Raw genomic sequence first — 16,473 nt, 5'->3', positions numbered from 1 at the left:
ATTACCAACATCACCCCCCATTAACCCTCATCACCCCCCTTTAAGCCTCCATCACTCCCCCATTACCCCTCCATCAACCCCCACTACCCTCCATCACCCCCATTAACCCTCATCACACCCAATTAACCCTCCATCAACACGCCATTAACCCTCCATCACCCCTCATTAATCCTTCATCACCCCCCCATTACCAACATCACCCTCCATTAAACCTCCGTCACCCCCCATTAAACCTCATCACTCCCCCATTAACCCTCCATCACCCCCCAATTAAACCACATCAACACCCCATTAAACCTCCATCACCCCCATTAACCCATATCACCCCCCATTGACCCCCATCACACCCCATTACCCCTCCATCACCCCCCCATTAAACCCCCATCACCCCCATTAACCCTCCATCACCCCCCCATTAAACCCCCATCACCCCCATTAACCCTCCATCACCCCCCCATTAACACGCATCACCACCATTAACCCTCCATCACCCCCACTTTAACCCGCATCACATCCCCATTAAGCCCCTATCACACCCCCAATTAAGCCCCATTACCCCATTAACCCTCCACCGCCCCCCATTAACCCCGAGCACCCCCATTAACCAATCATCACCCCCATTAACACACATCATCACCCCCATTAACACACATCATCCCCCCCATTAACCCTCCATCACACCCCCATTAACCGCCTACACCTCCATTTACCCGCACCACCCCATTAACCCCCATCACCCCCATTAACCCTCAATCACCCCCACATTAACCCTCCATCACCACCCCATTAATCCCATCACCCCCCATTAACCCACCATCACCCCCCACTACCCTCCGTCACCCCCATTAACCCTCCATCAACCCCCCACTACCCTCCATCACCCCCATTAACCCCATCACAACCCATTTATCCCCCAACACCCCTCCCATTAACCCCATCACCCCCATTAACCCCCATCACCCCCATTAACCCTCCACCACCGCCATTAACCCTCAATCAACCCCACATTAACCATCCATCACCACCCCATTAACCCCATCACCCCCAGCAAAACCCCATCATCACCCATTAAACCTCCATCACCCCCCATTAACCCTGATTACCCCCATTAATGCTCTATCACCGCCTCATTAACACCCCCAACACCCCACATTATCCCTCCATCACCCCCAACACCTCCCATTAACCCCCATCACCCGCCATTAGCCCTCAATCACCCCCACATTAACCCTCCATCACCACCCCATTAATCCCATCAACCCCCCATCACCCCCCATTAAACCCCCATCACCCCCCATTAACCCTCCAATAACTCCCCATTAACCCTCCATCAACCCCCACTAGCCTCCATCACCCCCATTAACCCCCATCACAACCCATTAATCCCCTATCACCCCTCCCATTAACCCCCATCACCCCCCATTAACCCCCCATCACCCCCCATTAACCCTCCACCCCCAATTAACCCTCAATCACCCCCACATTAACCCTCCATCACTTCCCCATTAATCCCCTATCACCCCTCCCATTAACCCCATCACAACCCATTAATCCCCCATCACCCCTCCCATTAACCCCATCACCCCCATTAACCCTCCATCACCCCATTAACCCTCCACCACCCCCCCATTAACCCTCAATCACCCCACATTAACCCTCCATCACCACCCCATTAACCCCATCACCCCCAACAAAACCCCATCACCCCCCATTAAACCCCCATCACCCCACATTAACCCTCCAATAACTCCCCATTAACCCTCCATCAATGCCCACTACCCTCCATCACCCCCGTTAACCCCCATCACAACCCATTAATCCCCTATCACCCCTCCCATTAACCCCCATCACCCCCATTAACACTCCCATCACCCCCATTATCCCTCCCAACACCCCCATTAACCTCCCATCAAACCCCATCAGCCCAATTAACCCACATCACCCCCCATTAAGCATCCATCACCCCCCTTAACCCTCCACCACTCCCCATTAACCCCCATCCACCCCCGTCACCCCCATTAACCCTCCATCACCCCCATCACACACCATTAATCTTCCATCACCCCCATCACCCCCCATTAACCCTCCATCACCCCGGATTAACCCCCATCATCCCCATTAACCCTCTATCACCCCCCATTAACCCTCTATCACCCCCATTACCAACATCACCCCCATTAACCCCCCCATCACCACCCATTACCCCTACTTCACCCTCCCATTAAACCTCCATCACCCCCCATTAACCCTCCATCACCCCCCATTAACCCCCATCACACCCCCATTAACTCTCCATCACCCCCATTAACCCTGCATCACACCTCCATTAACCCCCCACACCCCAATTAACCCCCACCACCCCATTAACCTCTATCACCTCCCCATTAACCCTCAATCACCCCCACATTAACCCTCCATCACCCCCCATCAACCCCCCATTAAACCCCATCACACCCCCATTAAGCCCCCATCACCCCATTAACCCTCCATCACCTCCCATTACCCCCATTAACCCTCCATCACCCCCCCATTAACCCCTATCACACCCCCATTAACTCTCCATCACCCCCATTAACCCTGCATCACACCTCCATTAACCCCCCACACCCCAATTAACCCCCACCACCCCATTAACCTCTATCACCTCCCCATTAACCCTCAATCAACCCCACATTAACCCTCCATCACCACCCCATTAACCCCATCTCCCCACATTAACCCCATCTCCCCACATTAACCCCCATCACCCCCATTACCCCTCCATCACGCACATTAACCTCCATCACTGCCCATTAATCCCCATAACCCCCATTAACCCTCCATCACCCCCATTAACCCCCCATCACCCCCCATTAAACCCCCATCACCCCCCATTAACCCTCCAATAACTCCCCATTAACCCTCCATTAACCCCCACTACCCTCCATTACCCCCATTAACCCCCATCACAACCCATTAATCCCCTATCACCCCTCCCATTAACCCCCATCACCCCCCATTAACCCTCCACCTACCATTAACCCTCAATCACCCCCACATTAACCCTCCATCACTTCCCCATTAATCCCCTATCACCCCTCCCATTAACCCCATCACAACCCATTAATCCCCCATCACCCCTCCCATTAACCCCATCACCCCCATTAACCCCCCATCACCCCCATTAACCCTCCACCACCCCCCCATTAACCCTCAATCACCCCACATTAACCCTCCATCACCACCCCATTAACCCCATCACCCCCAACAAAACCCCATCACCCCCCATTAAACCTCCATCACCCCCTATTAACCCTCCAATAACTCCCCATTAACCCTCCATCAACCCCACTACCCTCCATCACCCCATTAACCCCCATCACAACCCATTAATCCCCTATCACCCCTCCCATTAACCCCCATCACCCCCCCATTAAACCCCCATCACCCCCATTAACCCTCCACCCCCATTAACCCTCCAATAACTCCCCATTAACCCTCCATCAACCCCCACTACCCTCCATCACCCCCATTAACCCCCATCACAACCCATTAATCCCCATCACCCCTCCCATTAACCCCCATCACACCCTCATTAACCCCCCATCACCCCCCATTAACCCTCCACCCCCATTAACCCTCAATCACCCCCACATTAACCCTCCATCACTTCCCCATTAACCCCATCACCCACATTAACCCCCATTAACACTCCATCAACCCCCATTAGCCCCCATTACCCACATCACCACCATTAACCCTCCATCACCCCCCATTAACCCCCATCACAACCCATTAATCCCCCATCACCCCTCCCATTAACCCCCATCGCCCCCCATTAACCCCCCATCACACCACATAAACCCTCCATCACCAACCCAATAACCCCATCACATTAAAACTCCATCATCACCCATTAAACCCCCCATCACCCCACAAATATCCCTCCAATAACCCCCCATTAACCCTCCATCAACCCCCCATTAAACCCTCCATCACCTCCATTAGCCCTCCATCAACACCCCATTTACCCTCCATCACCCCCATTAACCCTCCATCAACCCCACACTAACCCTTCATCAACCCCCATTAACCTCCATCAACCCCACACTAACCCTTCATCAACCCCCATTAACCCCCATCACCCCCCATTAAAACCCCATCACCCCCACATTAACCTCCATCACCCCCCCATTAACCCTCCATCACACCCCTATTAACCCCATTAACCCCCATCACCCCCATTAACCCTCCATCACCCCCATTAACACCGATCACACCCCCATTAATCCTCATCACCCCCATAAACCCCCATCACCCCCATTAACCTTCCATCACCCCCATTAATCCTCCATCACCCCCCATCACACCCCTATTAACCCTCTATCACCCCCCCATAAACCCCCTGTCACCCCCATTAACCCTCTATCACCCCCCCCAAATTAACCTCAATCATCCCACCCATTAACCCTCCATCACTGCCATTAACACCTATCACAACCCCATTAACCCCCCATCACCCCCATTAACCCCCCATCATCCCCATTAACCCCCATCACCCTTCCATCACCCCCTATTAACCATCCATCACCCCCCATTAACCTCCATCACCCCATTAACCCCCATCACACCCCCATTAACCTCCATCACCCCCCCATTAACACCGATGACCCCCATTAACACCCTTCCATCACCCCCCATTAACCCTCCATTACTCCCCATTAACCCCCATCACACCCCATTAACCCTCAATCTTCCCCATTAACCTTCATCACCCCCCATTAACTCCAATCACACCCCATTAACCCACCATCACCCCTATTAACCCCATCACCCCCCATTAACCCTCCATTACCCTCCATTAACCCCCCCATAAACCCCCATCACCCCCATTAACCCACCATCGCCCCCCATTAACCTCCATCACCCCTCATTAACCCCCATCACACCCCCATTAACCTCCATCACCCCCCATTAACCCCAATCACACCCCATTAACCCACCATCACACCTATTAACCCCCCATCACCCCCATTAACCCTCCATCACACCCCCAATTACCCCCACCCACTCATTAACCCCAATCACCCACAACATTAAGCCTCAATCACCCCCACATTAACCCTCCATCACCCCCCATTAACCCCCATCACATCCCCATTAAGTCCCCATCACCCATCCCATTAAGACCCCATCACCCCCATTAACCCTCCATCAACCCACATTAACCCCCATCACCCCCCCATTAACCCCCATCACCCCATTAACCCTCCATCACCACCATATTAACCCCCTTTAATCCCCATCACACCTGCATTAAGCCCCCATCAACCCCATTAACCCTCCATCACCCCCTATTATCCCCAGTCACCCCCATTAACACTCCATCACCCCATTAACCCCATCACACCCCCATCACACGCTCATTAACCCCCAATAACCCTCCATCACACCCCTATTAACCCTCCACACCTCCATTAACCCCCACCACCCCATTAACCTCCATCACCCCCATTAACCCTCAATCACCCCCACATTAACCCTCCATCACCCCCCAATTAACCCTCCATCAACACCCCATTAATGCTCTATCACCGCCTCATTAACACCCCAACACCCCACATTAACCCTCCATCACCCCCCCATTTACCCCCATCACACCCCATTAACTGTCCATCAGCCCCATTAACCCTCCATCAACCCCCCACTAATCTCCATCACCCCCCATTAACCCCCATCACAACCCATTAATCCCCTATCACCCCTCCCATTAACCCCCATCACCCCCCCATTAACCCCCCATCACTCCCCATTAACCCTCCACCCCCCATTAACCCTCAATCACCCCCACATTTACCCTCCATCACCACCCCATTAACCCCATCACCCCCAGTAAAACCCCATCACCACCCATTAACACCCATCACACCCCCATTAACCCTCCATCACCCCCATAAACCCCCTTCACACCCATTAACCCTCCATCACCTCCCATTAACCTCCATCACCCCCCATCAACTCCCATCACACCCCCATTAACCCCCATCACCCCCCATTAACTCTCCATCACCCCCATTAACACCTAGTACACCCCCATTAACCCTCCATCACCCCTGATTAACCCCCATCACCCCCATTAACCCCCCATCATCCCCATTAACCCCCATCACCCTTCCATCACCCCCATTAACCCTCCATCACTCCCCATTAACCTCCATCACCCCCATTAACCCCCATCACCCCCATTAACACCCCATCATCCCCATTAACCCCATCACCCCCCATTAACCCTCCGTTAGCCCCCATTAACCCCCATTAACACCCCCATTAACCCTCAATCACCTCCCCATTAACCTCCATCACCCCCCCATTAACCTCCATCACCTCCCATTAACTCCAATCACCCCCCTTTAACTCCAATCACACCCCATTAACCCACCATCACCCCATTAACCCCCATCACCCTTCCATCACCCCCATTAACCCTCCATTACCCCCATTAACCCCCCATAAACCCCCATCTCCCCCCATTAACCCTCCATCACCCCCCATTAACCCCAATCACACCCCATTAACACACCATCACCCCTATTAACCCCCATCACCCCATTAACTCTCCATCACACCCCTATTAACCCCCATCACCTCCCATTAACCCACATCACCACCACCACATTAACCCCCACCCACTCATTAACCCCCATCACCCACCCCATTAACCCTCAATCACCCCCACATTGACCCTCCATCACCCCCCATTCACCCCCATCAACCCCCGTTAACCCCCATCACATCCCCATTAAGCCCCCATCACCCCCCATTAACCACCATCACCCACATTAACCCTCCATCACCCTCACATTAAACCCCCATTAATCCCCATCACACCCGCATTAAGCCCCCATCACCCCCATTAAACCTCCATCACTCCCCATCACCTCCCTATTTTCCCCCATCACAAACCATTAATCCCCCAACACCCCTCCCATTAACCTCCCATTAACCCATCACCCACATCAACCCCCCATCACCCCCATGAACCCTCCCATCACCCCCCATTAACCCCATCACCCCCCATTAACCCTCCATCACACCCCCATTAACCCTCATCACACCCCATGAATCCCCATCACACCCCCATTAACCCTCCATCACCCCGGATTAACCCCCATCACCCCCATTAATCCCCATCACCCTTCCATCACCCCCCATTAACCCTCCATTACCCCCCATTAACTCCCATCACCCCCATTAACCCTTCATCAGCCCCATTAACCTCCATCACCCCCCATCACACCCCATTAAACCCCATCACCCCCCCATTAACCCCCTGTCACCCCCATTAACCCTCTATCACCCCCCATTAACCCCCACCACACCCCCATTAACCCTCCATCACCCCGGATTAACCCCCATCACCCCCATTAACCCCCCATCATCCCCATTAGCCCCCCATCACCCCCATTAACCCCTCATCACCCCCCTTTAACCCTCCATTACCCCCCCATTAACCCCCATCACCCCCATTAATCCTCCATTACCCCCCCATTAACCCCCATCACCACCCATTAACCCTCCATCACCCCCCCATTAACTTCAATCAGCCCCATTAACCCCCATCACACCCCCATTAACCTCCATCACCCCCCATTAACTCCAATCACACCCCATTAACCCACCATCACCCCTATTAACCCCCAACACCCTTCCATCACCCCCCATTAACCCTCCATTACCCCACATTAACCCCCATAAACCCCCAGCACCCCATTAACCCTCCATCACACACTCCCATTAACCTCCATCACCCCTCATTAACCCCCATCACACCCCCATTAACCTTCATTACCCTCCATTAACCCCAATAACACCCCATTAACCCACCATCATCCCTATTAACCCCCCCATCATCCCCATTAACCCTCCATCACACCCCCATTAACCCCATCACCTCCCATTAACCCCAATCACACCCCATTAACCCACCATCACCCCTATTAACCTCTATCACCTCCCATTTACCCCCATCACCCCCACCCCCCATTAACCCCCACCCACTCATTAACCCCCCATCACCCACCTCAATAACCTTCAATCACCCCCACATTAACCCTCAATCACCCCCACATTAACCCTCCATTACCTCCCATTAACCCCCATCACAACCCATTAACATTCCATTACCCACATTATCCCCCATCGCCCTCATTAACCCTCCATCACCCCTCCCATTAACCCCCATCACCCCGCCATTAACCTCCATCACCCCCATTACCCTCCATCACCCCACATTAACCCTCAATCACCACCTTATTAACCCCATCACCCCCATTAAACCCCCATCACCACCCATTCACCCCCCATTAACCCCCATCACCCCACATTAACCCTCCATCACCCCCCATTAACCCCCATCACCCCCCATTAACCGTCCATCAACCCCATTACTCCCCATTACCCCCTTTAACCCTCCATCACCCCCATTAACCCTCAATCACCTTCACATTAACCCCATCGCCCCTATTAAACCCCCATCACCACCTATTAAACCCATCACCCCCATTAACCGTCCATCAACCCCCATTAATCCTCTATCACCCCCATTAACCCCCTATTACCCCCACTAATGCTCCATCACCGCCTCATTAACACCCCAACACCCCACATTAACCCTCCATCGCCTCCCATTAACCCTCCATCACCCCCATTAACGCTCCATCACCCCCATTAACCCTCCATCACCCCCATTAACCCCCATCACCCTTATTAGCCCTCCATCACCCCATTAACCCTCCATCAACCTCCCATTAACCCTCCATCACCCCCATTAACGCTCCATCACCCCCATTAACCGTGTCACCCCTCATTAACCCTCCATCAACCCCATTACTCCCCATTACCCCCTTTAACCCTCCATCATCCCCATTAACCCTCCATCACCCTCCATTGTCCCCCATCACAACCCATTAATCCCCATCACCCCACCCATTAACCCCCATCACCCCCCATTAAACCTCATCACCCCCATTAACCATCCCATCACCCCCATTAACCCCCCCCGATTAACCCCCATTAACCCTCCATCACCTACATTAACCCTCCATCACCCCCCCATTAACCCCCATCACCCCCGTTAACCCCATCACACCACCATTAACCCACCATCACCCCCATCAACCCTCCATCACCCACTTTGTGTGTGTGACTCTGCCCCCTGTGTGTGACCCCGCCCCGTGTGTGTGTGACCCCGCCCCCTGTGAGTGTGTGTGTGACCCCACCCCCCTGTGTGTGTGCGTGACCACCATGTGTGTGTGACCCCGCCCCCTGTGTGTGCACGACACCGCCCCCCTGTGTGTGTGTGACCCCCATGTGTATGACCCCGCCGCCTGTGTGTGCGTGAGACCCCGCCACCCGTGTGTGTGCGCGTGAGACCCCGCCCCCCCGTGTGTGACCCCGCCCCCTGTGTGTGTGTGCGACCCCGCCCCCTGTGTGTCTGTGTGACCCCGCCCCTGTGTGTGTGACCCCACCCCCTGTGTGTGACCCCACCCACTGTGTGATACCCCGCCCCTTGTGTGTGACACCGACCCCCTGCGTGTGATCCCGCCCCCCTGTGTGTGTGACCCCGCCCTCGTGTGTGACCCCGCCCTCCTGTGTGACCCCGCCTCCTGTGTGTCGGTGTGTCCCCGCCCCCTGTGTGACCCCCGCCCCCCTCTGTGTGACCCCGCCCCCCTGTGTGTGACTCCGCCCCGTGCGTCCCCGCCCCCTGTGTGTCGGTGTGACCCCGCCCCCTGTGTATCCCCGCCCCCTGTGTGTGACTCCGCCCCCTGTGTGACCCCCGCCCCCCTGTGTGTGACCCCGCCCCCCTGTGTCGGGTGGATGGATGTTGTGGTGTCCCCGGGCGGTGTGCTCCGCTCCCGCCTCAGCCGGTGTTCCCCGGGCCCAGGCCTCTCCCTCTTCCTCCTCCTCCTGGTGGTGTGTGTGAGCGGGGCCCGGGCCACTCTCTCCCGGAAGGACATCAGGAAACAGGCGGCAGGCCGCGGGCCCGAGGAGGAGGTGAGGGCCGGGGGGGGGGGGGTGAGCCCTGTGGGCAGTGACAGGTGACCCCCCCCCCACCCCAGCACAGAGCGGTTCCACCCCCTCCCCTCATGCCTGCCCCCCCACTCTCCTATCCCCCAGCACACACCCCCCCCCCCGCACTATCCCCTCCCCATCACAGACCTCCCCCCCCCCCCCAGCACTGACCGCCCCCCAGCACAGGTCAACCCCACTCCCCCCCCTCCCCAATAGACCCCCACTCCCCCCCCTCCCCCCCTCCCCCCTCCCCAATAGGCCCCCACTCCCCCCCTCCCCCCTCCCCAATAGGCCCCCACTCCCCCCCCCCCCCCAATAGACCCCCACTCCCCCCCTCCCCAATAGACCCCCACTCCCCCCCTCCCCAATAGACCCCCACTCCCCCCCCTCCCCAATAGACCCCCACTCCCCCCCTCCCCAATAGACCCCCACTCCCCCCCTCCCCAATAGACCCCTAGCACAGCAATCCACTCAGTTGAAGAGCAGCTCTGGACAGGCAGGAAATGCTGGCCACCCAGAGACAGTCATCTTCCACGAGCGAGTTATTCTTTAAAATAACTTGCCAAAGGATGGCACATGGTGGACAGCAGCCCTAACGGGTGGACAGCAGCTTAGTTGGAAGGATTTAGGACAAACAGGCCCCTCCTTGTCACGCATCCCAGCTTCCAACATTCACTTCCACCTTCCGCGGCTGAAGGAGCAACACAGTTGAAAAAAGAAGGAAATGTGGTCCTGCTATCAGAATTCAGAGAGCTTGGAGAAAAATATAACAAGGTCTTGAGCTAGAGGGAGATAGAGTGTCGGAACGTGTGGCAGGAGGGAGGGCTTTAGAATCTGGGGACACTAGCTCAGAGCGATATAGGACTTCTACAGCGTCAACAGGTTGCACTGGAATCGAGCCAGGAGTGTTTCCTATGGAGCATTCTGCTGCATGCTGTTGTTTAAACTAACTGGGCAGTGGTCTGAGAAGTAAATAGATAACATCAGACAGCTGGGCAGCATTCCTGGTGTGACCAGACAGCCCAGGGCCTGAACAGCTAGACCCGAAACCAGAACGGTCGGCCTTTGAACAGCCAAGCCTGATGGCAGTTTCAGGAAAGGTTAAGCACAAAACGTCCATGTGAGGACCATCCTGGACTTGCCCTGGGACACGAGGCTGGTTTCTGTATTGGAATATGGTGAGCAGCCTGGTTGGCGTCCCAGGTTCCCACTATAACCATGTATAGAGATGGGGATGTGCCCTGTATTAGGAGTGGCCATCAGTGCTTTGGAGATACTGCAGTCATTAGAAAAGGAGGGACACTAGAGAAATAAAAAAGAAAGCTACTGAAGAGTAGAGGAAGGCTCTGGGCAGATTGAGAGTTTGAATATCAATCGTTTTGACTCTCACATCCGTGTTAAACACAAAGTTGGACTTTCATCCTCCCGCTCCGACTTTGTGTGCATGAAACAGTGTGGCTCAGAGCCTCAACTGAGAGAGCAGCAGCCTTTGGTTGATGCTGTTCATGGTCAGAAACACTGTGTGGATCATTCATCAATGCCATCTGACTCTGTCCTGTTCTGACAGTTCAGTTTTCTTTTCAAATAAAGGTGTTAGTAAGTAAGATTTCAGCCGAGTGCATCCCACGCTGTGAGATGGTGGTTGGAGGGTCCAAGGGGTGAGTGCCTCAGGGTGCTAGTGTGCCTCTAGGAAGTGTTCACCTGACATGCGATTGGCAATAAAGCTGGCAGCACAGCATTACAACAGCCCTCCCTCAGTCCCACACATTCACTATTGGTCTCCCTTGATCAGAGATGGTCAGGCTTCCCGATTGTGTGAGTCATGTTGATTGACAGCTCCGTGTTGTTCTGTTAGACCGGACCTTCGAAGCATTTGGTGCAGGAGAGAGGGCTGGTCGTCACTGATCCCAAGGCCAGAGATATTCTGAAGGAGCATAAGAGTTACTGTGCTGCCAAGGTGGTAGAGCGACACTTCAGTGGTGACATTCTGGGCTACGTCACACCTGTGAGTAATGGAGTGTGTGTGGATGTTGTATGTTATATGTTATAACACAGCACTGTCAACAGTGGAGTCCTTAATTTGGACCCTGTTTGGTGCAGTCCCTCTCCAGGGTAGGGGGGGAGGAGAGCAAGGTGCTGTGTGTTTTTTAACCAAATCGTGCACAGACAGGGGAACCATGCAACTTGTGTCCCACTGAATTATTAACAAGTTTCAAACTTGGTGGGAAGGCACACTTACTCAGGATAAAATTTTAAAAGCTGTTTCCACTAGACATTCTGGAAAAAAATTGATTACAATCCGTTGTTTTCCACACTTCAAGATATATGTAAGGCTTTAGTTTGTTCAGGCTAATAGATAGCTGGGAATGAGTTACAGATTGGAACTTAAACAGATGATTTGGGTTGGATTATATGTAGAGGAACAAATACCCAGGAGTGAGTTATAGTCTGGAATCTATTCAAGGGGTTCTGGGTGGTATATACACAGAATAACAGATATCTAGGTGTGAGTTACAGACTGGAATCTACTCAAGGGGTTGAGGGTGGTTTACATTATGGGATAACAGATACATGGGAGTGAGTTACAGACTGGAATCTAATCAAGGGATTCGGTTGATGGGGGAGGGGTTTATGTATATAATAACAGATACCCAATCGGAATCTAATTGAGGGATCAGAGTGATTTATATCAACAATAACAGACACCCAACAGTGAGTTACAAACTGGAATCTATTTGTGGGATTTGAGGTAGTTTATACACAATAACATACACCCAGGAGTGAGTTACAGACTGGAACCTAATCAAAAGGTTTGGGGTGGTTTATATATAGAATAACATATACCTTGGAGTGAGTTACAAAACGGAATCTAATTGAAGGGTCAGAGTAATTTTATATGTAGAATACCAGGTGTGCATGAGTGATCTGGGGCTCAGGATGGTTTATATATGGAATAGCAGATACCTGGGAGTGAGTTACAGACTAGAATCACATCAAGAGGTTCAAAGTGGTATATAAAGAAAATAACAGACACCCAGGAGTGAGGTACAGACCGGAATCTAATCGAGAGGTTTGGGATGGTTTATACACAATAGCAGACACCCAACAGTGAGTTACAAACTGGAATCTATTCGCAGGATTTGGGGTAGTTTATACACAATATCAGACACCCAGGAGTGAGTTACAGACCAGCGTCTAACCGAGGCAGTCAGGGTGGTTTATATATAGAATAACAGATACCCCGGTGTGAAATATAGACTGGAAATATATCAAGGAGTCAGAGTGATTTATATATAGGTAACAGATACCCAGGAGTGAGTTACAGACTGGAATCTAATTGTGGGGTTTGGTTGGGGGTGAGAGAAGAGGTGGGGGTGGGGTTGTGGTTATATATGGAATAACAGATGCCCAGAAGTGGATTCTAACCAATGGGTTCAGGATGGTTTATAAACAGAATAACTAGGTGTGAGTTACAGACTGGAATGTATTTGACAGCCTCAGGTTGTTTATATACAATTTAATCTAGATATATTTGAGGTACTGCATTTTGGAAAGGCCAATCAGGGCAGGACTTTGTGTACAGCGAAACCCTGGAGTCCGTAGCTCCTTGAAAGTGGAGTCCCAGGTAGATGGGATAGTGAAGAAGGCGTTTGGTGTGCTTGTCTTTATTGGTCAGTGCATTGAGTGTAGAGTGGGAGGTCATGTTGCTACTGTACAGCACATTAGTCAGGCCACTTTTGGGATACCACATGCAGTTCTGGTCTCCCTGCTATAGGAAGGATGTTGTGAAACTTGAAAGGGTTCAGATAAGATTTATTTATAAGGATATTGCCAAAGTTGGAGGGTTTCAGCTACAAGGGAAAGCTGGATAGGCTGGAGCTGTTTTCCCTGGAGCGCGGAGGCTGAGGGGTGACCTTATAGAGGTTTATAAAATCATGAGGGGCATGGATAGGGTAAATAGGCAAGGCCTTTTCCCTGTGGTGATGGAATCCAGAACTGGAGGGTATAGGTTTAAGTTGAGAGGGCAAAGACTTAAAGGGACCTAAGGGGAAATATTTTCACACAAAGGGTGGTGTGTGTATGGAATGAGCTGCCAGAGGATGTGGTGGAGACTGGTACAATTATAACATTTAAAAAGCATCTGAACAGGTACGTGAATAAGGCCAAATACTGGCAAATGGGACTGGATTAATTTAGGGTATCTCGTCAGCAGTGTTGAGTTAGACTGAAGGCTCTGTTTCCATGCTGTACAGCTCTACAACTTTGAGAGGAGAGCAATTTAAAAAGGACATGAGAGGTAACTTCTTTACACAGCAAGTGATTAGCGTGTGGAATGAGCTCCCAGCCGAAGTGGTGGATTCCCAGGTACAGTTACAATGTTTAAAAGACATTTAGATAAGGACATGAATGGGAAAGGTTTGGAGGGGTCTGGGCTAGGGGCAGGCAGGTGGGACTAGTTTAGTTTGGGGACATGGTTTGTGTGGACTACCTTGATCAAAGGGTCTGTTTCTGTACATCGCTATGGACGAGACTGTTGAAGAGAGATCGGTTGACCAGAATGGTTGTACACAAACATGAACTCTGCATCAGTTGGAAAAGCCTTATTTCACTTGTAAGATATTGAAGGAAGGTTGCACCAACACCCAGGAAAGTCACCTTTGGAGGTAGCCGTGTGATTGAGATGGTAAGCGGTTCAGTTGTGTCTTTTTGACCAACTGCTGTGTAATAGAGTTACTTCCATAGGATTTCAGTCTGTGGAGATGGAAAACGGACCAGGGGACACCAGTCTGAGAGGAGAGGAGAGGGGAGGGGAGCAGGAGGAGGAAAAAGACCAAGGCCTTCCCCCACAGTGGTGTTCTTGTGGAGTCATTAATGACTTGGTTATATGCATGTAGCACATAATCGGAAAGCTCAAGATGGTAAGACATTTGGAAATGTAATAAACAGTGAAGGTTGGAATAGATTGCAAGACGCAGGTTTATAAAGCGGTCAAATATGTCAGTTGGAATTTAGTGCAGCGATTTATGAAGTGATATATCTTGGTAGATTGAATTAGATAATAAAAAAAGGCACAACTTTAAAGAGAGTTCAAGAACATGAAAGCTGAAGGGTCAAGGACATGAATGTTTGAAGGTGGTGTGGCAGGGGAGGAGGCACGATGGTGCAGTGGTCTTGTCACTGGGCTAGTAATGCTCTGGGGAACTGGGTTCAAAACCCATCACAGCTGATTGTGCAATTTGATTTCAACTAAAACAAGTCTGGAACTGAAGTCTCAGGATGACCATGGAACCACAGTTAATTGTCTGAAAACCCATCTTGCTCACTGATTTTACTTAGGGAAGGAAAGCAGCCATCCTGGCCTATACGTGACTCCATACCCGCAGCTATGTGGTTGATGGCTTTATAAAGAGACAGAGTACAGTTTCCCAGGTACAAACACAAGGAAGTCCAGGTTCCTTTATCAAACACTGGCTAGATCCCAGTGGGAATATTGTTACCGATTCTGGCCATCAGATAGAAACTGGAGTCGGCCATTCGGCCCCTCGAGCCTGTTTGATCATTCAGTAACGAAGGAAGCTGAGGCCATCATGATAGCAGGGAAAAGATGTCCTAGAGTGTTTTGTCGGTTGACATTGTTCTGTTTTATGAGAGGCCAGAGGAATTTATTCACAATCCAGCTTTGGTGGTACACTCAGCAGCAAGGGACGCACTCAAAGCCTCGTGTCATAATTCTCTTTCTCCTACTGACCCAGTTCAATTCTTGTCTCTGTTTTTCAGTGGAACAGCCACGGTTATGATATCACTAAGACCTTTGGTGGTAAATTCACCTTAATTTCCCCAGTTTGGCTTCAGATCCAGAGGAAGGGAGTTCAGCTTTATTACGTCACTGGCCACCACGACATAGACCAAGGTATTATCTTTATCTTGATCTGTACTTTGTATCGAACACTCTTTCTAGATTATGATTAGATTATATTACAGTATGGAAACATCGGCCCAACAAGTCCACACCGCCCCGCCGAAGCGCAACCCACCCATACCCCTACATGTACCCCTTACCTAACACTACGGGCAATTTAGCATGGCCAATTCACCTGACCTGCACATCTTTGGACTGTGGGAGGAAACCGGAGCACCCGGAGGAAACTCACGCAGACACGGGGAGAATGTGCAAACTCCACACAGTCAGTCGCCTGAGGCGGGAATTGAACCCGGGTCTCTGGCGCTGTGAGGCAGCAGTGCTAACCACTGTGCCACTGTGCTTTAACTTTAACCCCGCTGCCTCACAACCTTCCCATCACACTCCCAACACAATCTGGTCACTGTGGAGCAGACTTGATGTGAAATATTGTGTGGGCTTGTGTCTCTATACCAGATGGGCCAAAGTGGTGATTAGAAACTAAGACCATCGCCTGTAGAGTT

General features: G+C 52.0%; 1 protein-coding gene across 1 annotated transcript in view; it reads left to right on the top strand.

Annotated features, from left to right (window-relative positions):
- The first annotated feature begins 9,842 nt into the window (after window positions 1-9,842).
- The window catches only part of LOC122547515 (chitinase domain-containing protein 1-like), a 49,406-nt gene continuing 42,775 nt past the window's right edge, over window positions 9,843-16,473 (top strand). The window contains exons 1-3 of the mRNA XM_087996797.1: window positions 9,843-10,032; window positions 11,906-12,055; window positions 15,829-15,961. Coding sequence (XP_087852923.1) covers window positions 9,856-10,032; window positions 11,906-12,055; window positions 15,829-15,961 — 460 coding nt within the window. The 5' untranslated portion in view covers window positions 9,843-9,855. The remainder of the gene's footprint in view (window positions 10,033-11,905; window positions 12,056-15,828; window positions 15,962-16,473) is intronic.

The sequence above is a fragment of the Chiloscyllium plagiosum genome, unplaced genomic scaffold (genome assembly GCF_037043375.1).
Source record: "Chiloscyllium plagiosum isolate Xiang-an unplaced genomic scaffold, Cpla_swu_hap1 HiC_scaffold_18, whole genome shotgun sequence".
Taxonomy (NCBI): Eukaryota; Metazoa; Chordata; class Chondrichthyes; order Orectolobiformes; family Hemiscylliidae; genus Chiloscyllium; species Chiloscyllium plagiosum.
Note: the sequence above shows the minus strand (reverse complement) of the source record. Positions and strands in the feature narration are given on the sequence as shown.